The sequence below is a fragment of the Nannobrachium achirus genome (genome assembly GCF_963921795.1).
Source record: "Nannobrachium achirus genome assembly, chromosome: 1".
In the NCBI taxonomy this organism is placed as follows: Eukaryota; Metazoa; Chordata; class Actinopteri; order Myctophiformes; family Myctophidae; genus Nannobrachium; species Nannobrachium achirus.
The window spans coordinates 56119192-56145745 of NC_137810.1; the positions used below are offsets into that span (position 1 = coordinate 56119192).

General features: G+C 44.6%; 1 protein-coding gene across 1 annotated transcript in view; it reads right to left on the reverse strand.

Annotated features, from left to right (window-relative positions):
- fbn2b (fibrillin 2b) overlaps window positions 1–26554 on the reverse strand; it is a gene marked incomplete at both ends in the record, with an annotated part of 110306 nt that overhangs the window by 36460 nt on the left and 47292 nt on the right. Inside the window, 10 exons of the mRNA XM_080736369.1 lie at window positions 436–489; window positions 609–884; window positions 1050–1172; window positions 1743–1868; window positions 2454–2573; window positions 3818–3961; window positions 4626–4865; window positions 8059–8211; window positions 13034–13159; window positions 22901–23026. Of these exons, the coding sequence (XP_080592495.1) occupies window positions 436–489; window positions 609–884; window positions 1050–1172; window positions 1743–1868; window positions 2454–2573; window positions 3818–3961; window positions 4626–4865; window positions 8059–8211; window positions 13034–13159; window positions 22901–23026 (1488 nt within the window). The remainder of the gene's footprint in view (window positions 1–435; window positions 490–608; window positions 885–1049; window positions 1173–1742; window positions 1869–2453; window positions 2574–3817; window positions 3962–4625; window positions 4866–8058; window positions 8212–13033; window positions 13160–22900; window positions 23027–26554) is intronic.

A 26554-nucleotide genomic window follows, 5' to 3' on the forward strand; every position in this document is an offset into this window, starting at 1 on the left:
CTGGTTGCAGTGGAATCTATCCACCTGTTTCCACAAGTCTTTACTGTAGCATTATCTGCGGGACACTTCCGGTTAACAGCAGACATACAAGCTCACGTCGCATCGCAGATGCAACCGTTGTGAGCTTGTAGATCACACTCGGCTGCGACGCCGGAAATGCCGCTCGCCTTCTGCGCAATGCACGATGGGATGTTGGAAAGTTGTGGATAATATTAACATCAAAACAAAAGCCTTATTAAGGGAGAAAGGATCGCTTTAGGGTATTCTATGAAGTCCAGGGGTAAGTAATTTTGGGGTTTTGTCCCCCGTCTATGTGATGACTTCAACTAACATTTTTACTGAGTCGAGTCGACTTGCAAAAATCTCAAGTCGTTAATGCCCTATGTTATGGCAACATTGTTGCCACATTCACCAGAATAAATAAATATTCCTCACCTCTACCGTCGGCTGTGATACCGATGCCACTGCTACACACAGCCTGGAACTCAGCTATAAGGAAAAAGGACATTATTATAATAGCTGGACATGTGTTATGTTTGATTACCTATGAGTTATAAAGTGGAATACATTAAACAGACAATATACTGCAACTCCGTCCAAGTCATTACCTGAGTTTCGGGCAGGGCATGGATGACAGGGCTCTCCGAACCCATGTTCCGGATTGGCACAGCAACACTCCGACTTTGTCACCGCACCGGGGAACGGCCGCGAACATGTGCCCATCTTGATGGCGCCGTAGCAGGTGGTCCTCATGTGCGTGTCCACGCACACGCGCCCGTCCACGTCGATGGCCAGGCCCGGCGGGCACTCGCAGCGGAACGAGCCCTCAGAGTTGATACAGCGTCCGTTCATACAGATGCCGGGCGTCTGGCACTCATCAATGTCTGACAATGAGAGCATGTGAAAATCATTTTAGCATTTGCTTCATTTTAGAGTGCCTAGAAAGACAGCTGTAACGGTTTCAAACAATTCCCAAGTCTGCACTCTATTCAAGCGTCATATTTTTGCCAGTAGCCCCAAGTGTCACTGTCAACGCCTGTCATCCATACCAGTGCAGTAACGCCCGTTGGGTGCCAGGGCAAAGCCAGGCTTGCAGATACACTTGAAGCTGCCGTCCTCGTTGATGCACATTCCGTTGAGACACATGTTGGTCGTGGCACACTCGTCGTGGTCTGGAGAGAGACAGAAAGAAATTGAAGAAATTGTTTTCACCACCTTTGATCTGGGCACTTAACCCATTTATGTCTCGAATTATTTAATGCTTTAACTATTGAAAAATAGCAGATCTACAAGCTCGCAGCATGGAAAAATCGTGATATAAATAATTTGAATATATCATTTTAAAAGCGAACATTTTGTAACTCAAATACGCGTATTTGCTTCTGGGTGGTCCCTGGAACAACATATTTTGAGATGGGGGGGGGGTCCGCAGCCAAATACATGTAATTTTGGGGGTCCTTGACATGAAAAGGTTTGAGAACGACTGATTTAGAAGAAGGATCGATTTAGAAGACATTTATAGAATTGTGTAAGAAATATTCAAAGACTTGCACAAATGTTCACGATAAAAAAAAAAAAAAGCAGATCTACAAGCTCGCAGCGCGGCACTCGGTGCCGAGCTTATGAGCTTGTATATCTGCTATTTTTCAATAGTTAAAACATTAAATAATTCTAGGCCTAAATGGGTTTTAAAAAAAACAGTGAAAATATCAGATCAACAATAGATTCAGTAGATTCCTCACCAATGCAGTTCTTGCCGTCAGGAGTGATCTCAAAGCCAGCGTTGCAGATACACTGGAAGCTTCCCTCCGTGTTGACACAGCGTCCGTTGCGGCACATCACTCCATTCACAATGCACTCATCAATGTCTATGGACAGGGGAAAGGACAGCATACAGATTGAGCTAAAATGAGCACAAATGTGACCAATGCGAGTACAATGCTTTAGGAAAGAGGGGGGCATTTGCTACTTTTTTACAAATTACGAAAGTACAGAATGTAAAGCTTTCAAATTATATGACACTCATTGAAATCTGAGTATGCTGTGTTTGAAGATGACATTCTTGTTTGAATGTCGTTAAACCTTTAACCAAGAGTCTCTCAAAGTTTGTGAACTTTTTTTCACTCTACTGGCAGGCCACCCCTCCCCACATACATAGGACCACAAGGGAAACAACCCATTAGTGCTTTTTGTGTTTGAGCATTATTATATAAATGTACATCTGTACTGTGTAAACTGTTAATAAACTGTAAACTATGCCTAAACGGTTAAACCTAACCTTAACCTCAGTAAAACAGTGCCTAACCCTATTCCTCATATTAAGCTCAGAAAGATATGCGTAATCCTAAAGTCATTTCTAACATTATTCTCAGTAAAACAAATACAAGAATAACAAATACAAGAATAACAATCAAAGCGAGTTTCTTTCTGGCGACTCTACCATACATACATACCATTACAGGCCTGCTTGGTGGGGGTCCCCTGGTAGCCCTCGTGACACTTGCAGTAGTACGAGCCAGGTGTGTTGACACAGTCTCCATTGATACAGGGGTTACTGACACACTCGTCCACATCTGAGACAAGAGAAAGGAAACATTGGGTTTGTCTAATATTACCATTATTATTTAAACGGCACTTTTCTATATTTCCATACTGTAAGTATAGCATGAGCACAGTATATACTGTACATATAAATCCATACTGTGAGCACATTAAACCATCATCATACTGGTTACTCTATACATGACTATGTACATTTGTGGCATGTTCCTTGAGTGGTCAGAAGATGGCAGCACTCCATAAACATTGGAAGAGACCCAATGTTTCTGTTACTGGCTCACAAGCTGGATAGACATTCCCTGACAGATGTGGGTGTACAGTATGTGTACGTTGTGTCCAGTGGTGGGAAAGGTACTCACATGGTTTACTTAAGTCAAAATAGAAATACCCTGTTACAAGTGAAAGTCCGGAATTTACTTGAGTTAAAGTACAAAAGTATTGGCATCAAAATGTACTTAAAGTAGCAAAAGTAAAAGTACAAAATGTTTGAAAATAGCAGATCTACAAGCTCTCAACGGATGCGACGCGTAGTGAGCTTGTAGATCGTCTATTTTCAAATAGCCTCGGTATAAAATAGGACTAAAGAGCATCATGTACGTTTTATAACGTAATAAATTGTATCTGCAAAGTAACTAGTATCTATAGGTTTCAAATACTTGTAGTGGAGTAAAAGTACAATATTTGGATCCGAGATGTAGTGGAGTGGAAGTAAAAGTATTGGAAAATGCTCAAGTAAAAGTCTAAATACCTCAGAATTGTACTAATCTACTTAAAGGTGATACACCATGAAATTTCACTTTTCCCATTTTAAAATCTTTTTTGGGGGTCCCACTAGCACCTTCTATCCTCACAAAGTCCCATTTCTGACCGTTGTGTCTTTCTCTGGTTTTGGGAAGGCGGAGGTTAAAAGCATCCCACGGGTTCTCAAAACAGGCTGTCCAGATTTGCTGCCGTCACTGACGTCATCGACGGCCGTTTTTGAAGAAAAACTTTTTTTTTTTTTTTTCAAAAACTTTTTTTTTTTTTTTCAAAAAGATTTTGGGGGGGGGGTGGCGCAGTTCAGGCCAAAGGTGGTCCTGCAGCTGAAAATGCTCTGAGAGCCATTCAAAATGAGAGAGGCTCTCTATTCAGGAGTGGTAATTTAGCCTCAAACCTTTTGAAAAAACGTTTTTGGGACATAAACAATATGACATAAATACTTTTTAAATGCATGGTGTATCACCTTTAAGTTACTATACACCACTGGTCGTTGTCTTACCGATGCACTCGCCGCGCACGTCCTGCTTGTAGCCCATGTTACACTCGCAGCGGTAGCTGGTTGGAGTGGGAATGCAGCGACCGTTCAGGCACAGGTTGGTGAAGTGTTTGCACACGTCGATGGTCTCGTTGGTGACTGTAAGGGCTGTGTGAGAACGCACAAGGAGATTTGTCGTAAACGACGCGGTCAAACAAACCCCCCACAAACAACACAATCCATCACGAGTTCTGTAGTACTTGGAACAATAATATACACATTCCTCCTTTCATTTGAAAGTGTATATCGTCACTTCCCAGCAGAAACCTTTCTTTCATTTGTAGGTTTTTTTTTCTTAAAAAACAATACAAGACTGTCGCACTAATGTAGTGAAAATAGCAGATCTACAAGCACACAACGCCTCGCGATGCGAGGCGTTGTGTGCTTGTAGATCGGCTATGTTCACTATTTTGAATCGTTTTTAAGCCATTTACCATGAGAGGGAGTGGGTTGTTGGCTGATTTACCACTGTTTCAGGGTTGTGGCATGAGGCAAAGCCGAGTGCCAAACAACCCTGAAACAGTGGTAAATCAGCCAACAACCCACAACCTCGAATGGTAAATTGCTTTTCTACCACTTTTACCATATAAATGAAAGAAAACACAGTTGTAACTTGCAAGGATCTTTAGATGCAATCATTAATTGTTTCAGTGGGCGGGGTACATGAGCCAACTCAAGGTTGTTGACTGATTTACCACTGTTTTAAGCCAATCAGAATCCAGTATTTGAACATGTGACCACAAAAAGTGGTAGAAATAGGTTTTGGACATACTTCTTTCGGGGAACCTGATTCCTCCGCCGTTGCCTCCTCCGCCGTTCCCGCCAAATACCCCTGGGTTGACTCCTCCGTTCCCGTTGCCGTTACCGTTGGGTCCGTTGGGGAATTTGTAGAAGCCATTGGTGTTGCCGCCGTTAGGGTAGCCGTGGCCGTTGGGGAGGTAGCCGTTAGGGTAGCCGTTAGGGAAGCCATGGCTCTGGGGAACTCCCGCTATACACAGGCGTCTGAACTCATCTACATGGGGGGGGAAAGAGGGAGCGTAGGGGGTTACAGGGCAGAAGTTAGTTTCTCAATCTGTTATCAATTCAAAGGAGCTTTATTGGCATGAGAAAACATATGTTTACAATGCCAAAGCAAGTGTCAGAAAATAAAATAAAAACTGTTGAAAATGGAGAACATACAGTACAGTTGGATATACAGCATTGTGTTGAACAGAGCTATGTCACATTGTGTCATTGTATATATACTGTATACAGGGTATAAAGCTTTTGGAACAAATAACAGAAATGTTTTTTTTTTCTCAGTACAATTTAAATTGTATTGAGAAAAAAACACAAATTTAGATTTAAAATGCATTTAAAGCTAGCGGCTCTGTTTCATACTGTATGTGCAGTAGGTCTAGATGTCAGTCCATGGTTTGTAGTCCTTAGGGTGGTCGTGTTCCAGTCTCTAGCCTTCTTTTATCATCTTTTATCTTCTGTTATCATTGCTGTGCCACTGATCATAAATTCATTGGCGGCAAGCCAAAAGTACACCTAATTTGGGAGCTACTCCCAAGTCTATGATTCATATCCCGAAACTACTATGCATTATACTATCTGGGTATTCATCATGACCGCATATGTTCCCTTTCCCACCTGTCATGTACGGTTAAGTCTCCGCGTGCTGAAGCGTTGCACTGATTTACTGTAATGTCTTTTGTTTTGTTTCGGTTCATGGTTGACATACTGTACCAGTAAACTGTCTAAGAAATGAGACAGATTTGTCGACTTTCATACGCAGTAAACAATGACTGACTGTAGTGGTGCATGAACCACTGATAGCTGTAAAGTATGGATACATTTTCCTGACATTTATTTGACATTATATTTCATGTTCGGGTGGTTTTTGCAGGCAACAGCTACAGTATGCACTGGTGTGCGTGAGTGTCCGCATGTGTTTTCTTCGTAGATTGGCATGCCACACGAGAATGGATGTCGAACAACACACGCGCACGCTCACACACACACACACACGCGCGCGCACGCACACACACACACACACACACACACACACACACACACACAAATATGCGGCAGGCAGGCCTGCACACACGCATATTGAGTGAATGAATCTCAGAGGAGGTAATAGACTCCAGTTGGAAACAGAGCGATGCCTCCCACTACAGTGAGGATTAGTGGGGGAGTGAGGGAGTATGAGTTTGTTTCTGTATACGTGGATGCACGCCAAACAGCACACAGGAACACACATGCACACACACACACGCACGCACGCACGCACGCACACGCACGCACACACACACACACACACGCACACACGCACGCACGCAATTTCCATACTTTTGCTTCTACTCCACTACATCTCGGATCCAAATATTGTACTTTTACTCCACTACAAGTATTTGATAACTTTAGTTACCAGTTACTTGTAGATCTGCTATTTCCAAACGTTTTGTACTTTTACTTTTGGTACTTTAAGTACATTTTGATGCCAACACTTTCATACTTTTACTCAAGTACATTTTGAATTCCGGACTTGTACTTGTAACAGAGTATTTCCACAATGCAGTATTGATACTTTTACTTAAGTAAAACATTTTAGTTTGTGTTCCACCATTGCACGCACGCACACACACACTCTCTTGCCACTTGGGTCCAGCATGGCTGATCAGACACATTCTGCAACGGATCAGACACGCATCACACAATCTCACGCAGGGCAAAGAACGAGGAGTGCAGCCCAGCTAGATTGAAAAGATGGGGGTTGTTTTATCTTCACACAAATCTTTTCCATTTCTCTCTTGTTTGGTTTTCGCTCTCGATGACATCACATCCATTGTAAGTGGAGTGAGTCCTCCTCGTCTTTCCTTTCCGTACACAGATGTATACATACACAATTACACTTTCTCTCTCTCACACACACGCATGCATGCATGCATGCACACATACTGTACACACACACTGACTGCACACACACGTGCATGAGAGCTGTTCTTCCACGATGTCAGTCTTGTCTAGTGAACCATCATTCACCATCATTGTGTTACAGTCATTTGGCCTGCAGACCATTTAAGCTGTCAAGGCCTTATTTACCGTCTCTCGGCTCAAGCCAAGTCATAGTCACTCTATCATGCTGGGATTGCCAGTTGTTTTCAGCGTCGAGAGGAGTAGGGGAGTTGGTTAACGTATCCCATTTTAGTTTTTCTCTGCAGTGCTTTGCTCAGAGGTGGGATAAAGAGAACAAATGGTAAACCATTTGAAGAAAAAAAAAGTAAGCCACCGTGGGAGGGAATACAGGGAGTAGGCCCTTGTACACCAGGGATGATTATTCATGCGCTTTATTTGCACATCAATAACATCTTCTTCTCATAAGTGATTCAATCTGCGGTCATCACATTTCATTTACTCGCATCGCTCTCGGTGTGTGACGGACATGAGATTTGTCTCCCTCTCCATGAGGGAGACAGTGTGCGTGCGTGCGTGCGTGCGTGCGTGCGTGCGTGCGTGCGTGCGTGCGTGCGTTAAGGATGGGACGATAAGCGATATTATCATTTATCATGATAAAAAAAACACGATAATCGTATCGTGGAGATTTAATTTATGGTGATATCGTCCTCCCGTCATGCACTGGCATCAATTCACCTTTTATTTGCCAAGCTGCATATCCGGTACCACTTAAACCCTCTCTAATTGGTAAAAGGTACTTATAATATACGTAGTTGATACAGTCTTTTTTTCATCAATCATCATGATGTCTTTACCAAAGAAATAGCCGATCTACAAGCTCACAACGCGTCGCAACGCGGCGCGTTGTGAGCTTGTAGATCAGCTATTTTTTGGCGAATGTTCCGCACCAGGATAATGGATTTTGATTAACACAATATCGTTTTTTTTTTTTAAGATTTGTTTTTGGGCTTTTTGCCTTTATTGGATAGGACAGTAGACCGACAGGAAATGGGGGAGAGACAGGGAGTGACATGCGGCAAAGGTCGCTCGGATCGGGAATCGAACCGGCGACGCCGACAGGCATTGATGCCGAAATGGCAATGCCTATATGGTATGCACCTGGTCCACTAGGCCACCAGGCGCCCCGATTATCACGATATCTTTTGTCACAATAATCATGATATGACATTTTCATATTGTCCCATCCCTAGTGTTTGTGTGTGTGTGTGTGCGTACATGTGCGTGCGTGTGCGTGTACTCACCAGAGCCTCTTACGGGGCACATCTCAGGGATCAGGCCCAGGGCCCAGCAGCGTCCAGTGTCACAGCAGCACTGCATCTTGGTGTACTGGCCGCTCAGCTCCGCAGCACAGCGGCCGTTGGCCAGGGCAGAGAAACAGGTGCCCACGCGCTGGTCTGAGGAATGCAACATGGACATGGACAATGGAAGAAGAAAACATTATATTTTGAAGGTGACTATATTGTCGTTGTCGGGTGGAAACCTTGCATGTCCAAAACCGTTCGTTTTGCATTTATCATTTTAAAAATGATTCAAACTAGTGAAAACAGCCGATCTACAAGCACACAACGCCTCGCACCGCGAGGCGTTGTGTGCTTGTAGATCGGCTGTTTTCACTACTTTTGTGCGACGGCCTTGAATGATGAAGCAGGGCTTTGCTTTGCGAAAAAACATACACATTTGAAACTTGGAGATACGAGGTTTCTGCCCGACAACGACGATATATATATTTTGACCAGGGTCTTCATGGGCTGTGCAACGGTATGAGCAAAAAGATGACATGCAAATATAGCAGTGTTAATTCTTTCAGCAAGTTCTGATTTAGTCTTAGTCTTTTGAATAACACAACATTTAGTCTTGGAACTAAATATAAAAAATCTTAGTCTTTTAGTCTTAACGCAGTTTTAAATTTGACAGCAATGATTTAGTCTTAGGGCTCTATTTTGATCCACGCCTTATGCCTAAACTTCTTTGCCCTTTTTTTTTTACTATTTTGAAAAACATTTTTAAATACTTCAAATGCTGATCTACATGTGCACGTTGTGAGCTTGCAGATCAGCTATTTGAAATATTTAAAAATGTTTTTCAAAATAGTAAAAAAAAATAAAAGGCAAAGAAGTGTAGGCATAAGGCATGAGGCATGGATCTAAATAGAGCCCTTAGTCTTTTGAATAACACACCATTTAGTCTTAGTCTTGGACTAGTCTTCTGAAATCGTTTAGTCTTAGTCTTAGTCAACACAATTAACACTGCGTCTGCGATATGTCCCGCCTCCAAGTAGCAGGGCTGGACGGTGAAAAGGCTACCCTGCCCTTTGCATGGCAGAGGTAGCCTGGGAGGAAGTTGCTTTATGGGCCAGCAGTGGGAAAGGTTGCCTGGGGTTGCGTGAATAACTGCGGGCATCTGAAGGGCCTCCTAAAAGGGGGTCCTGTTTGTTACACTTTTCCAGGTCAGGGTCAGTGGGGTGGGAGCCAGGGCTGTGGTTCAAAGAGCATGTGTAAGGCTAAAAGAGTGTGTGTGTGTGTGTGTGTGTGTGTGTGTGTGTGTGCGCGTGCGTGCGTGCGTGCGTGCGTGCGCGCGCGCGCGCGTGCGTGCGTGCGGACTGTGTACGTGCACTTACGTACGCGTATGCGTAAGTGTGAGCGAGAAAAGAGGCAGAAAGACAGAGATAAACATACAGTAGGCCGATGATTAGCGAAAAGGGAAGTGTTAAACTTGTGTGCATGTTTGTGCAATGTGTGTTGATTGAGAAAGTGAACGTTTGTGGAAAGTAGAAGGGAAGAAGAGGAAAAAGCAAGGGGAGGCGCGGGGGTGTGTGAGTGTGTGTGTGTGTTGCAAGTCGATTAACTCTGCTAATGAGCCAGCAATCTGGAATTAATCAGTTCCATCTGTATAACAATCCCTGGGCCGATTAAACAGGACATGACTGTCTGGAACCACGTACTCATATATACAGTATATACATAATGCATGCACATACACAGACACGGATAAAAAAATGCTGTGGTTCATTGGAATCCACGTCTCGTACACACAAATACGCAGAACCTCAAGACCTTCCCAAAGGACTCAACTAGCTGGGGGCATCGCGGAGGACAGGGAGGGGTGGTGGTGTGAGGGTGGGGTGAGACGAGGAGGAGGGGGTGGGGTCAGGGGCGTCACAAGGGGTAGGAAAGTGGGACTGAGTTACCAGGGCCCAAGGTGGAGGGGCCCTAGTAACTTTAGCTATTGAAAAATAGCAGATATACAAGCTTGTAGATCTGCTATTTTCTTGAAAAGTCGTGAAAATGTGCGCAAATCTTTGAATATATGTATTTTTTAAGCGAACATTTGCAACTCAGATTTTGCTTCTGGGGGGGGGGGGGTCCCTGTAACTAAATATTTTGAGATGGGGGTCCGTGGCCAAATACATATCATCTTGAGGGTCCTTCACATGAAAACGTTTGAGCACCACTGACATAGAAACATAAGTTTCTTGCACACATTTTCAAGATTTTTCAAAAATAGCAGATCTACAAGCTCGCAGCACGGCACTCGGCACTCGGTGCCGCGCTGTGAATTTGGTGTGACGCCCCTGGGTGGGGTTGGTCTTGTAGATTGGGAATGATGAGGATCTAAATTGAATCCAGACCGCGGCCAAGCTCGCCAGCTTTGCCCCACACCATACTCCTCCAGCACATGCTTTCATTTGGCGAGGCGTTTTTACAGACTGACTGACTGGACCGAGGCTTTTCCAGGCTTTCACCGTGCAACACAAGGAATTAGGCTCTGATTACTGTCAGCCCACACCCCCACCCACCCCCACCCCAGGAGCTCCCTCCCGCTGGTCTGTTTCACCGACATACCGGGCCTCCAGACCAGAACACCCGTCTGCTAATAGTCCAACACACCTGGAGAGATACTGTAGCCTCCAGTTCAAAACCCATACATCCTGGTCCCAGTCCCAAACTCCTGGAATTGAGGCTAAGCAAACAAAAGATTGTCCCCCGTTTAAAATAAGTCCTGCCCCCCTGACCATGTACTGTACAAGTCCTTAGCCCGGAATAATGGAAAGATTTGAGAAAAAAAACAAAAAAAGAATGGGCACAACAGAACCTGGGGAATTTAATAAAAGAATCTGGGTCACGTAAGGAGGAAACCAGTGGGGTTTTAATCCACTCACTTCAGGGGCCAGTGGAAAACAAAACCACAGGTCTTAAGAGCTCACTAAAACACTCACTGGCCAGCATGGCCTGGTTTTAGCCTTGAACGGCTGACGTTTAGCTTGTAGCTTTGGGCCTCGTGTTGCTTTCCTTAGTTTGGTGGTCTAGAATTTGGTTTTAGTTGCGATGCTGTGGATTCGTCCTTGTTTGTGCTTCCTGTTCAGACTAAAGGGAGAGAGAGACATTTCTAAAAGGGCCTTTTGGTGATAATATTGAAAATAGCAGACGGCTATTTTCAGTACTTACTCTAAACTATGCTACCACACTAAACTATGCATAAAAAAGGCAATACTGGAGATGTGGCTATACAAAGTCAGTGAGGGCAATTCTTTCAGCATAAGAAGCTGCGTTCAAGTTCAGGAGAGTTTGGACGGGGCAATTCTCTTGAATGCTACCTTCAGGTATGACATGTAAAGAGGGCATTTGCATTTCTCTCACCATAAACTGCATTCATGGTCTGGAGAGAGGGCACTACAGTGAAGACGCAAAAAAAAAAGAAAATTGACAGGCACGAAGACGGACAGATGGAGTGTTTTAGGGAGGAGTCCGAAGGCTAACGGATCTCACACACACACACACACACGCTTCACACACACACACACACACAGTTGGCAAACTGTCGCTTCCGATGTTCCCAATCCTCTCCTTCCCACTCTCTCTCTCTTTCCTCTGCCCCGATTCAGAACACACACACATCTCAAAAAACAGATATGGTTTGAATAACGTGCTTCCTCCATCACCCCCTCCAGCCCTCCTCCTCCGTATTATTGGCTTTAGGCTCTCTGTGTCGCTTAATGAAGTTTCCTTCCTTTCCTACTTGGTTTGCGTTCGCTTCATTTCCTTTCCTCTCCATCATCGGCTGCTTACCTTGCTGTCGTTTGGTGGTGTCGTCTTTTGTTTTCTTCTGCCATAAGCGATACCAGATGACCGTTACGTTGAAACTGTCCAACTAAACTACCGGTGACATCTTGTTACTACAGTAAATAAATAACAGTGCTTCTCAAATTTTGAAATTTGAAGGTCTCCCCTTAACTTTGACAGAGTACTACAAATGGAGCCCATTTGGCTCCGTTTGTACGCTGTCAAAGTTACAGACTTGTAAGGGTCAATTTAGAGCCCCATAAAGGAACCTAGAGAGTCCCTGGAATCCACTTTGAGAACCACTGCTATATAATATCTACATTGGATCCACTGGAACACAAGGTATTTTTTCCCCCCATTTCCTGAAAAGTAAGGATATTGGATACAAGGTTTCCTCGAAACAGTGATGCTATTTGTGAGTTTTTGTCCATTGTTCTTTTGGCAGCCAGACGCCATCCCCCCCTGCCCCCCCCCCCCCCCCGGCCCCGCCCAACCCCCTCCCTCTCTCCCATTCTTTCTCCAGAACGTCAACATACAAGCCCTGCAACGCTCAGCAGATGATGGAAGATGGATGAAATGAAATCTAGGAAACAAACCAAGCTACGGGGGAAAATAATATTCATAACGAAGGATTGGATGGGAGACATGGCCACATGAATTTTCAATTACAGCAAATCTAAAATGGTCGGGGCTTCACTATACGTTAGCTAACTGCAGCAGAGGAGAAGGAGGAGGGTTGGGTCAGCCCTCTTCAGACGCTGATAGAGGGATACAGAGCGCTGTGAGCTTGTATATCTGCTATTTTTCAATAGTTAAAGCATTCAATAATCCCAGGCCTAAATGGGTTGAATTCATTTCATTTTAATTAATTAAAAGAAGGAATCCGAGGGCGAACAGCGAGCACACGTGTGCGAGCATGCACATGGCATAAGCACGGGCCCGGAGGCCAGCTTTGACTCATCACAACACCATCCCACTGCAGGAAGGAGGGATGGAGGCTAGGAGATGAGGATGGGAAGTTATGGTCCAGATGTGAGGGTTTTTGGCTGGCCAGGGGGCGAAGGAAGAGAGAGAGAGAACGAGACAGGAAAAGAGGGAAGAAGTGCGCGTGCGTGCGTGTGTGTGTGTGTGTGTGTGCGTGCGTACTGTAACTCACCCACACATCTGGAGCCGTCTGTGCTGGTGATGTAGCCTCGTGGACAGGTGCAGACGTAGCTTCCTGCAGTGTTGGTGCACTCTCCTCCGTCACACACACCGGGGATGGTGCTGCACTCATCGATGTCTGAAGCACACACACACACACACACACACACACACACACACACACACACACACACACACACACACACACACACACACACACACACACACACACACACACACACACACACACACACACACACACACACACACACACACACACACACACACACACACACACACACACACACACACACACACACACACACACACACACACACACACAAATACAGTACCACATATGTTTTTCACATTGCAAGACAGAGACCACTTATCGTGATAAAAACACTCGTGATAAGTGTATCGTGGAGATTTAATTTATCGTGACATCGTCCTCCGTCATGCATTGGGATCAATTTAAACCTTCTATAATTGGTAAAAGGTACTTATAATATACTTTTTTACTTTGACTTTTTTCACTATCAAATGTCTTTGCCAAAAAATAACAGATCAACAAGCTCCCAACGCGTCGCAGGATAATGGAGTTAGATTATCGCGATAATATCGTAAAACGCAATTTCCTTTGTCACAATAATCGTGATATGACATTTTCATATCGTCCCATCCCTACTTAGTATGTGATCATTCTTCATGCAAGTAAATAATGAAAACTGTGTGCGAGGTTCACAATGTGTTAATGCTTAATAAGATGCAGTAGCAGGCTGGAAAATAATGCGTATTGCATTGGAATCGACAGCGACTGCCTTTTTGAGAGTACAAACTCCATCTATGTCCACTATGAGCTGGTAAAGTAAAATGAAGTCATGTAGAGAGAAGTGTTTTGGTGAGTCTCCAGTCTGAAACTCTGTCCTGTAAGTCACGCTGCACTACGTTTAACAATCTCTCCTCCAGCACACCTCAGAAGGCTTCATAACTTCTAACAAGTGGCCTGACTCACAGCCATCCAAATGGGGAGTTTCCCCAAAACACCCCTCCATTCCTAATGGGGAGAATTTCCCAAAATGCATCACACCAAATATAACGGTCCAGCAGCTTGTTCCAGACAGCCAAAGGTTAGAGTCCATGTAACGCCACAGAAATAGATACAGTGCTCTTAACGCTACAGAATGTTCAGAAGTACATGCAAAAAATGAAACAATATTTTAATAAGAAAATCTTCCAAAGCCATCTTGTTGCGACCGTCGCAGTTACTATTAAAACCTCCACCGGCTGTCAGTCAGTTAGTCAGTCTGTCAGTCTGTCCGTCACGTCACGTCACGTCACGTCACACTTTTTCCCTACTCATATCTCCGCCACCGTTGCCCCTATCCATGCCAAACGTTGCACACTGGGCTGCCAAACCACAATCTCCACCCCTCATTTCTCACATGGCCCTCTTCTAGCACCACCATGAGGCCAATTCTTGCAAAACATATTTTTGGACACTGCTCCTACAGATTTTGCCCTAAAATCACGCAAAGCGGTACACAGTATGTCTACAGTCATGTCATCAACATGGAACTGTCCCATTTAGCGCCACCATCAGGCCGATTTTTTCAAACACATTTTTGGACACTGCTCCTACAGATTTTGGCCTAAAATCACGCAAAGAGGTACACAGTATCTCTAAAGTCATGTCATCAACATGGATCTGTCCCATTTCCCAGATTCCTTCCTGATTGGCTACGAATGCCTTCTAACGTTTGTGTATGCGACGTGGCGGTCGCTTATCTCCCGATTAGGGAGTCTTACTGGTTACTGGACAGTAAAAGTTGTGCTAATAACCTATACTTTGTTGCATGCTGGTGTCGCACGCCAAAAATAGCAGATCTGAAGGTGAGCTTGTAGATCGGCTATTTTCGTCACCTGACACCAGCACACAACACAGTACAAACAAGGCTTTTGTGAGACAAGTAAGTAGAGGAGATGACATCAACACAGCAGGTCGCCAGCCCGATTTTTTGAACCCACGATGTCACGCTAGATCTTTGCCTCATGTGGAGAACACAACATGATGGCTGAGTCACCGCGGCAGCCCCATGAGTCAGTATTTCTAATAACACATGGTGAATTACTTACAGGAATACAACAATCCATGACTGCTGTCCATTTAGATGCACGTGGGGATTAACTTCAAACGAAGGCCTTTACTAAGAAGCATTATACTAAGAGATCCATTAAAACCAGGAAAGCATCTGTGTCATTTTCGATTTTCGCGTTAGCTATTCAAAACTACCAGACATTCAAGCTATCTGCTATTTCTGAAATGTTTCGAAAAATCTTGAAAGTGTGAGAACTACTCATTTAGAACAGTGGTTCTCAAACTGTAGGTCGGGACCCCCCCAAATTATGTTGGGGGGTCCCCAGTTGATTAACTTAATGTGCAACATTGCTTTCTCCCTCAACAGTAAACTAACCCTAACCCTAACTAGTCGGAGGCCTTAAGGATATCTCGCGCTAATCAGTCTAAATGCGCGAAATTTTGCACAGATGTAGCTCAGGGCATGCTCTAATGATTTAGCTAGGGCGCCCGAGTCGGCGACCTTCGGGGTCGCCACAGCGGCCAAATCAATTTGGGCTCCCATCGACTTTCAATACAGGAGGAAAATACCCAGAAAAACCCTTTTTTTCTGGGTATTTAAGTAGGATGTGAGGGGTCTAGCTAGGGGTTTGTCATGATGCTGAATCCACTGCAAGCATTTGTTTTGCACAAAAAACATTCCTTGGGCTAGAAATGGCCTCAGAGAACGATGCATATATGGGTGAGCATTCATGTTAGTCGGAGGCCTTAGGTTTTTTTTTCTCGTGCTAATCAGTCTAAAAGCGCCAAATTTTGCACAGATGTAGCCCAGGGCATGCTCTAATGATTTAGCTAGGGCGCCCGAGTCGGCGACCTTCGGGGTCCCATAAAACGATGGTTTAGTGATGAAAAGTGATGAGTCATCACTTTTCAGAGTTTTGTGGGTGTTTTCTGGAGCTGTGGCGACCCCGAAGGTCGCCGACTCGGGCGCCCTAGCTAAATCATTAGAGCATGCCCTGGGCTACATCTGTGCAAAATTTGGCGCTTTTAGACTGATTAGCACGAGAAAAAAAACCCTAAGGCCTCCGACTAACATGAATGCTCACCCATATATGAATCATTTTCTGAGGCCATTTCTAGCCCAAGGAATGTTTTTTGTGCAAAACAAATGCTTGCAATGGATTCAGCATCATGACAAACCCCTAGTTAGACCCCTCACATCCTACTTAAATACCCAGAAAAAAAGTGTTTTTCTGGGTATTTTCCTCCTGTATTGAAAGTCGATGGGAGCCCAACTTGATTTGGCCGCTGTGGCGACCTCGAATGTCGCAGACTCGGGCGCCCTAGCTAAATCATTAGAGCATACCCTGGGCTACATCTGTACAAAATTTGGCGCTTTTAGACTAATTAGCACGACATTACCATGTCATCTCCCTAACGTCTCCGACTAAACCCTAACCCTAAGTTAAAGTGCGAGGGAGAAAGCAATGTTGCACATTAAGGTAATCATCTGGGGACCCCCCCAAATAATTTGGGGACCCCTCTATATACCCATATACGCTCCATACTATAGAGGGTATATGCAAGTGACAATTTAAGGACTTTGACAAATAAAAAAAAATCCAAATTGTCAAACATTAGAGGCAGAAATTGTGAAAATAGCAGATCTACATGCTCACAACGCCTCGCAACGCGAGGCGTTGTGAGCATGTAGATCTGCTATTTTCACAATAGAACTGTGTTACAAAATGTAACGGCTCAACTCTTCAGGGTGTCTTCAGTTAAAATATGATTATTTTGAGGGTCGCGGCCTGAAAAGGTTGAGAACCACCGATTTAGAAAGCATTTGCAGAATCGGCGTCGGGTCTTAATGGGTTCAAATGAGTCACTGGAGGGAAAAGGAATAGCTGCTGGGAACAGAACATTATTCTTGTAATGGTCTGGTCTGGTCTGGTCTGGTCTGTATGGCTTGGCAGCCATCAGGGGTGTGCCAAACCATACAGACCAACCAAGGGTTTGGCTCACGGTCTACGACGATGGTATACCTGGCTAAACGGTGCTTGGCAAGGCCCACCTTGGTGTTTGCGCACTTTATGACGGCATAGGACATATTTATTATTAAGTACGAGGGCCCGGGGGCCCCCTTGCTGTCCCATGACGGCGTATAACCCAAAGTGCGGTTCGCAGGAGTATTGGGTTTTTATGATGTGTCACGCTTATTTATATGCATACATAATTACTGCGCCGCCATGGGGCATAATTACAACGTGCGTGCGTGTGTGTGGACACAGGGTGTGTGGAGAAGGGCGAGTTAGCGCGGGGTGGTGGAGCGTGTGAGCGGGTGTCTGGGAGTTAGTGGTGTGTGGAGCCCACGACGGTGGAAGTGGGTGTTTGTGTTTCGAGGAGTTAAGAGAGCGCGGTACAACAGCGTGTTTGTTCGGTTCTTTCTGTGTGTGTGTGTGTGTGTGTGTGTGTGCGTGTGTGTGTGTGTGTGTGTGCGTGTGTGTGTGTGTGTGTGTGTGTGTGTGTGTGTGTGTGTCAGTGGTGGAAAAAGTACTCACATTTTATACTTAAGTAAAAGTAGCCTATCAATACGGCAATGTAGAAACAATCTGTTGTTACAGGAGTATTGCCATCAAAATGTACTTAAAGTACCGTAAGTAAAAGTACGAATATGTTAAAATATTATAAGGTAATTTATACCTGCAAAGTAACTAGTAATTAAAGTTTTAAAATAATTGTACTAGAGTAAAAGTACAATATTTGGATCAGAGATGTATGGAGTAGATTGGAAATTGGAAATACTCAAGTAAAGTAGAAATAACTCAAAATTGTACTTAAGTAAATGTACCTAGTTACTTTACACCACTGGTGTGTGCATGTGTGAGTGTGTGTGCGTGCGTGCGTGCGTGCGTGCGTGCGTGCGTGCGTGCGTGCGTGCGTGTGTGTGTGTGTGTGTGCGTGCGTGCGTGCGTTTCTCTCTGTGTGTAGTCTCGCGTGGCCAGACTGTTGAATCCCGCGATATGCGAATCCTCCCGTCATACAGTCTGGGCCAACGGAAGTCTTATGATGAGCATGGGATGAAGCGGATGTGACGCACCCGCTCCCTTGGTACAGTAGCGGTAACAAGGAAGCGTTATGTCTACTTACAATATTTTTGGGGCCGTTATTTCGTCTTTCTCTGGTGTTGTTGGTCTTACTTCCATGAGGTTTTCAAATGTTTTCTTAAACTATACACACATTTACCGAATATGCCGCCCGAATGACTGTCTGTGCTAGTGTGCATCTGTTATGTTTCCAATGGGACTACAGTTCCGGTGCAGCAGTGACTACTTCCGATACTTCTCGCTCGTTCGGGAGCTGTCGTTCCAGACTCTATATAGCAGTCGGAGATTGTGGAATAGTTGTCTGGCTACGCGAGACTACCCTGTGTGCATAATGACGCCCGCTGCGGGGAGCTGAGAGAGGCTGTTCCTCCCCTGCTGACTGCTGTCCAACAGCACGACTGCATTCACCCTGTCGAGGCCGTAAACGCTCCCAGCCAAGTAAACCTCATGTCAGCAGCAGCGTGAGGCCCCAGACTGTACACTCTACTACACACACAGACAGACATTACTGCAACGACTGCAGGATCAAACATCTGCCACCTGGATAAATGACCACTGCCCCGCCGCCATCAAAGCCGTAACGTCTGCGTGTGTCTGCATGTGTGTGCGGCGTGTGTGTGGAGGGGGGGGGACGGGAGGTGCATACTGTATGTGTGTGCATGAACTGTTGGCACGTGGCAGTAATAAAATTACTTTAGATCCCGTTGTTGTCGGGTGGAAACCTTGTATGTCCAAAACCGTTCGTTTTGTATTTATCATTTTAAAAATGATTTAAAATAGTGAAAATAGACGATCTACAAGCACACAACGCCTCGCACCGCACTCGTTTTGTGCTGGCAGTCTTGTACGATGAAGCTGGGCTTTACGAAGAAACATACAAATCTGAAACTTGGGTTTCTGCCCGACTGTGACGATATGCATAATTTATAACATTTATAACAAAGTGGGAAAAGGTGTAGATGCAATACACGTGTGAAAACAATGCAAATGTGTGCGTCTGTATGTGTCAAAGCAATGGGGAGGTCTGAGTGTGTGTGTGTGTGTGTGTGTGTGTGTGTGTGTGTGTGTGTGTGTGTGTGTGTGTGTGTGTGTGTGTGTGTGTGTGTGTGTGTGTGTGTGTGCGGGCGTGTGTGTGTGTGTGTGCATGTGTGTGTGCGTGCGCACGCATGAGTGTAATGAGAAAGTCTCCCAGATGCCGTAAGCGCTTCTTTGTTCAGTTCTAACAGCTGGTGTTGGGCCAAAAGACTAGTATTTATGGAAAGAAAATGGAGGGAGTGAAAAAGGAGGAGGAGGAGGAGGAGAAAGAGAGGTGGAGAGGGGGGAGAAGAAAGACATATTGTGAGGCATATTGTGTGTGAGCTAAAAAAAGGGGAGCTCTGGAACCAGGTGGGTAGTTATGCCCCAAAACCATCAGGCAGCGCTTGACATCTTAACTGCAATTTATCTCAACCGCTACCAAAACCTCACTTTAGTCAAGTCAACTGGGCCAGCTTTCACTGAGAGAGAGAGAGGGGCTGTGTTTGTGCATTAAACTACGAGGGCATTTCCATAAAAACGTCTCTCCCCAAGGAGATCTGGACTGATTGTCTGCGAGATTTCACCAAACGTGGTTTAATTCCCTGCAGATTCCCCGCGATTAAAGATGTAGGTAACGGGTTTGTTTTCCCTCCCAACAGCTGTACACAGTAAAACCCTCTGTGGTCATTTAACTCAATACATTGAACTACATGTAACGAAATGTAATACTTAAATGTTAAATTAAATTAATATATCGCCGTTGTCGGGTGGAAGGAAACCTTGTATGTCCAAAACCGTTTGTTTTAAACTAGTGAAAACAGCCGATCTACAAGCACACAACGCCTCGCACTGCGAGGCGTTGTGTGCTTGTGGATCGGCTGTTTTCACTACTTTTGTGCGACAGCCTTGTACGATGAAGCGAAAAAATGTATAAATTTGAAACTTGGAGATACGAGGTTTCTGCCCGCCAGTGACGATATAAACTAAGACTTTACAATGTAGGAACGTACTGCTGGTAGCTCTCTGTACTGAGAGGAAAGTCTCCCCCCTGCCAACTTGAGTCAACCACACAATGATGATTCAAATCTAGATCCACTTTGGGGTTGGGGGGCCAATTTACTAGAGTTCAACTTGTAAAATGAAACTGGATTTGAGTTGAGCAGCAATTTTATTTTCCTCCAGGTCTAACCTCTTTCATACAAAACGAATATGTGAAATCAAGAGTGTGAGAAATGTCCAAAAACTGGTTAAATCTAAACTGAATCATCCTCCTTCCTGCAGCATTAGAGGAATTGTGTTAGCAATCTAACAATTTGGCTGCCTAGCCGGGAAATGAACAACAACAGCAGCAGTGTGTGTGCACGTGCATGCGTGCGTGCGTGTGCGACATGCACATGCATTTGCTATGTAATTCTACAGGTCTCTCACCCCCGAGTGACCCTAAGGCTCCCTTCCAGCTGTTCCGCCTTTCCATCTCTTCTCACTCACCACCACATATTAATCAGTTTACTGAGGCGGTTAGTTATGAGACTAAACGAGAAGGGGGGGGGGGGTTCTCTACAATTAATGAGCACGTTAATGGATATGTTGATTAAGCATTTAGCCTAAAGGTGTGTGCGTGTTATATGTCTCTGTTTGTAGTGTGTTTGCGCATGTCTGTCTGTGTCTACATGCGTGCCTGCGTTTCTACACGCATGCATGTTGTATTATTAGTTTCCATAAAATTCGCAGCTCCTGCTGTGCTGATAGGACTGGTTCAGCCAATAACCTCCTCTGGGATGCTGCGATTGCACAAGCCTCTGGGAACTGTAGGCAATAGGATGGAATGTGACTACAAGATCCCTGCCCAAACCGTGCTCAGCACCTCTAGTCAGCTTACTGTAAGTAACGAGGCATGGAGTTGACCCAAAACCACAACACAACCCTGGGATGCATATGTATTCAGTGATGTCATCCCCCTCTGTTTCCTCATTGACTCATTGGAAGCATAAATTATGAATCAGGGGACACATAAGCCCCATGCATCTCTGCTCTAATAGCCTGTCATGGATCTGGAAGGGGTAACTGCAGTTTCCAGTCACAGTCACACAGCTAGAATGTATGACACACGTCGGTTCTTATCTTTGCTGGCTTTCCCCCCTAATCGAAAGTTTTGAGGTTCTGTAACTCGAACGCTGTTACAAAACTACAGTCAACCGTTCAGTCTTGGCCTTGTTCAGTAGACTGCGTGTCATCTGGCCAAAACAGTTTAAGAGCTTTCGGTCATCCTCCCCAAAAGACTGAGAACACACAGGCTTCAGTCCAAAAGCCACAACCCCTGCTTGGCTAACTGTCGACTGTTTTCCCTGGGCATTGTTTAAATTCCATCCAATCAACACATAGTAATGCGACCCCACTCCATGTTAAGTGTGTCTATTCAAAGTAAACTATCCAAATCTCAATGTATGCACACATTTAAAGCCCTTTGCGGACTTTACAAAAGCTATGGGTTACCGGCATCAGTGGAGAATCCTCAACCTGTCTCCCCAGTAACTCAAAATCGAATCTAATTATAGTGACATGATATCAACAACACTTCAACAGAGTTCAATTCAGCTGGCAAAATAAGTAGGCCTAGCCTAGACTTAAAGGAAAGAGAAATCCCACCTCTTTATTTGTTTGATCAGAATTCAGAATATGAAAAGAAATCTAAAATGTAGGAGTGGTTTCTAAAATGTAGGAGTGGTTATCTGCAGTCGTATATATAAAACAAACGTTAATATTATTTGGATAAGCCACCTCACGCCGAACTAATCGTACGCCAAGAGCACATATGTAATGAGTGGCGCCAGAAACTGGAAGAACACAGAAATAGCTACAAAAAGAGGAAAAAGCTCTGAATCCACAAGCCATTGCTCCCAAGTGACTCATTGATATAATATTTATAGAAAAAGTGATTTTGGGTGAAGTTGTATTTGTAACTTGAAATTGATTTGAGGTATGTGTGTAACTGCTACAATCAATGGCAGTCATTTTTCAGCAGAAAGAGTTTGAATGAGTTAGAAACTCAGCCCAGACTATGCAGCCACACCTACTGTAAATGTCACCTTTCACTTCCCAATGAAGACATTACTTCAGATGGCTGCTTGGTCAGAACAGTTTCTTTATGAATATAATGGGCTTTCCAACATCCAACGCTGTTGGAATGATTACATTTTGTTTGAAACTGCTAATTGAATATGTGCTGTACAGGTAGTCTATGCTGTCAGTGTATGATATTGTATGTACAAGTCTAAGACTAAGTTTACCTCAGGGAAATAAAAGGTGCAATAGCTTATACGTGTAGCTTAAAGAAAACCTTCAGTTTACAAAAGATTAATTATCCGTTAAATTACTGGTACCCATTTCAAGGTTCCAATCCAACTAAATATTGAAAAACACCATGTGGAGTTGCGAAAATGTTGACATAACTCTTGGGGGTATCTGAGTTGTTAGCTAGATTCTTTTATTTTTTAGGTTAGTTTTTGGGCTTTTTTGCCTTTATTGATAGGACAGTAGACTGACAGAAAATGGGGAGTGACACGCAGCAAAGGTCATCCGAATCGGGAATTGATGCCGCCGTATTCGAGGTATTCGGGAAGAAGACGTGCGGGCTGAAGCTGCTTTAGTCAAGGTGTGTGGGAACGCAGAAGGCACTTACCTTCACATTTGTGACTGGTCTCACTCTGGCGGTGGCCAGCGGGACATTTACACTCGTAGGATCCCACCGTGTTGATGCAGTTCCCTCCTGCACAAAGACCTGGCACCGCCTGGCACTCGTCCACATCTGACAGAGACGAAGACAAACAAGAGGGGGAGAAGGGAAAAGAAGTGGAGAGAAACCCGTTAGTCCATATAAATCAAATAAACATTTTAAAACAGCCCCAGTTTAGATGAATAAAGTTAATAGCTCCTGCATAGCATAGCTCCGAACCGTACTTTGTCCTGTTTAAAGAGACGCAGCGCTCTTAATAAGCTGAAAACGACTAAACCTTTACTATCCACTAACACAAAGTCATACAGAGTCCATAAAATACATCATTTAGGTGGGGTCTCTGTGGTTTTAGAGTGCTCCGCACTTTCATACAATACATTTTACAGCGCTGTAATCAATCATAAAAATGATGCATGGAACATATTTCCCGTCGGTCACTAAAAAACGCCGTCGGGCCACTCTCTCAGACGTTTTGAAACAGGGAGTGGGGAGGACGGAACAAGGGAATAAGTACCAGAGACCACTACCAGACGGCCCAACTACACTTCTTGTTTGAACAGGAAATGGCTTCGAATATAAACATATTTCCCAGTATTCAATATGAGTCACTGCTGTCTACTGGGGGATATGTCAGTGGGCTGGTTCTGGAGTGGTGGCGGTGAGCGGGGAAAACCTCTGATCCTTCCTAGGTCATAACGCACGCACGCACGCGCACACGCACACGCACACGCACACACTCTCACACACACACACACACGCACGCACACGCACTCACGCACGCACGCACGCACGCACGCACGCACGCACGCACGCACACGCACAGCTTACTTCACCTCAATGCCAGTCAGTAAGCGGGAGGTTGGCAAGCGATTGGAAATGTGCAGCAGCCAAGACCTCCGCAAGCACACACATGCACACAAGCTGGCAGGCGCGCGCGCACACATGTGGACATTCTGTACAAACTTGTGTGCGCACACACACACACGCACACGCACAAAGATACAGGCTGTTTCTAATCATCCAAATACCTTCAACCTCTGCTCCTTTTTAACAAAGGCTGGAAACGGGGACGTGCTGGCCACTGGGAAAAACTCCTGAACGGCCGGTTCATTCCCGGCCGGTCCAGGCCGGCCATTAGGAAAAAAATAAACTGTTTGCACAAAAGTAAACATTTTACTGTTTGCACAAAAGTAGTGAAAACAGCAGATCTACAAGCACACAACGCCTCGCACCGCACCGCACAAAAGTAAAAATGTAACTGTTTGCACAAAAGTAGTGAAAACAGCAGATCTACAAGCACACAACGCCTCGCGGTGCGAGGCGTTGTGTGCTTGTAGATCGGCTGTTTTCACTAGTTTAAATCATTTTTAAAATGATGAATACAAAACAAACGGTTTTGGACATACAAGGTTTCCACCCGACAACGACAAAATATAACTCATGAAATTGGCCCACTGGCTTGTCACTTGTCATGATCTGAAATGGCAAATCTTTGAGTAGCAGCAGCGCTATAGAGAGAGATCTCTCTCTATAGCGCGCAATGAGGGCCTCTACAACTCTTTTTCCCGGGCTGAATCAGGGGCCCAGCACGTCCCTGGCTGGAAATACAGTATCTTATGGTGTTGAGGAACGCTCTTTGCCAAAGGCCGAGCAGAAGAGAGGAGACAAAAAGAGAGAGAGAGAGAGGACTGGCCAACATCCTGATGCAGGGCTGGAATGCAATCCTTACATTTGGATTCATGGTCATGTGTGCTTTGTACTGCTGCCAGCAGGACTCTGCTCGAGGCTCTCAAGCGATTAGGTGTCTCCTTTGGTCTGTGTGGGTTTGTGTGTGTGAGAGTTAGAGAGAGAGTGAGAGAGAGACGGAGCTGGAAAGAGAGAGGAAGGAATATAACGAGAGAGGCTGATTTTAGAGTACGAGAAATCGATGGGAACAGAACTGTGTAAATCACATGACTGCTCACATGCTCTCTCCTGTCTGTTTAAACCTTTTTGGGCAGTAGACGCAGTGTATAAATACTTCAAGTGATGGCTGGGAATACTGCAAATGATGGCCCAGCCTTGTAACGCTTTGGTATTGTTTGTAGAAGAATTTCCGTTTATTTGGCAGGTTGGCGCCACCAATTGTTAGATCATCGGCGTTAAAGGACAAACTACAACTGAGGATTTTACTGGGTACAAGCCCCAATACTAATGTTTAACGGTAAATATGGGAATGTGAATTCCAACAACTGTAACCTTATATTGTTAAATATGAGAACTTGTAGTACATTGCTTCTATGCCTCGAAGCCTGTTATACACTGAGAGGTGGCTGTATCCCTTTGCCCTATACATGTCATCATTGTCATGACTTATTGCACTGCTCTCAACAGGTTGGAAATGAGAACAGCTTTTAAACTATATGGTGTGAGAAATGACATTGAGGGCGTTAGCTCCAGAGACATGCGCCGCTCCATTAAAATTTCCCCGGAGAGGCAGGGTGGGTCCATGTGGGTACTGGGTATAGTGCTGGGGGGGGGGCATATATGGGGACACGACCTCTGTATGTGTCATATCGTCGTTGTCGGGTGGAAACCTTGCATCTCCAAGTTTCAAATTTGTATGTTCTTTCGCAAAGTAAAGCCCTGCTTCATCATACAAGGCCGTCGCGTGAAAGTAGTGAAAACAGCCGGTCAAGCACACAATAGATCGGCTATTTTCACTAGTTTAAATCCTTTTTAAAATGATAAATGCAAAACGAACAGTTTTGGACATACACGGTTTTCGCCCGACAACGACGATATATTGATGTAGGCTTATTGCCTCGTCAAGTGGCCAAGCCAGCAGGTTATTAGATGACAGAGAACGACAAACACGCGCACACACACTGAATTGGTTTACACAGACAGACACTGGTCTGGGGTCTGCGACTCGGGCCAGGAGGAATGTTGATGGAGAGGAAGGTGAAACTGGGTTCATATTTGCACTCCATCTCCTTCTCCTTTGTTCTCCGTTTTATCCCGTCTCTCCCATTCAACTTTGAAGTTCAATACGGCTATGTGTACAGCGTGCATGCATGTATGGTCTGCTAAACACTGATAAGCAACATATCAGGAGGTGTGCATATAAGAGCTGTGACTGTAAGTCAGGAAACGATTCATGTGCTACAATGAGTCTGCTGACTCTGCTCTGTACAATGTGCATTACTAATATTCTGATATTTGGTTTGGTTAAGTGTTCTGTTGACTGGAACACGAGAATGCTAGACCTTGTTACAAACACCAGCATATACAGCAGAAACTCTAACCTCATTATGGAAAACATGAGCTGAAATATGCTGATATTAGTACTGTATACTATCTTTTTGACAGTAGAAATAGTAAACCTTTGTAATCACACACATTTTGATTAGACTGTGATTTAATTACCTCATTTGTATTTGGAATTGCAATTATCTTATGTTGGTATTTCTTGAAAAAAAAAATTAAAGATTTGTTTTGGGGCTTTTATGCCTTTATTGGATAGGACAGTAGACTGACAGGAAATGGGGGGAGAGATGGGGAGCGACACGTGAAAAATGTCATCCGGATCGGGAATCGAACTGGCGACGCCGCCAGGCA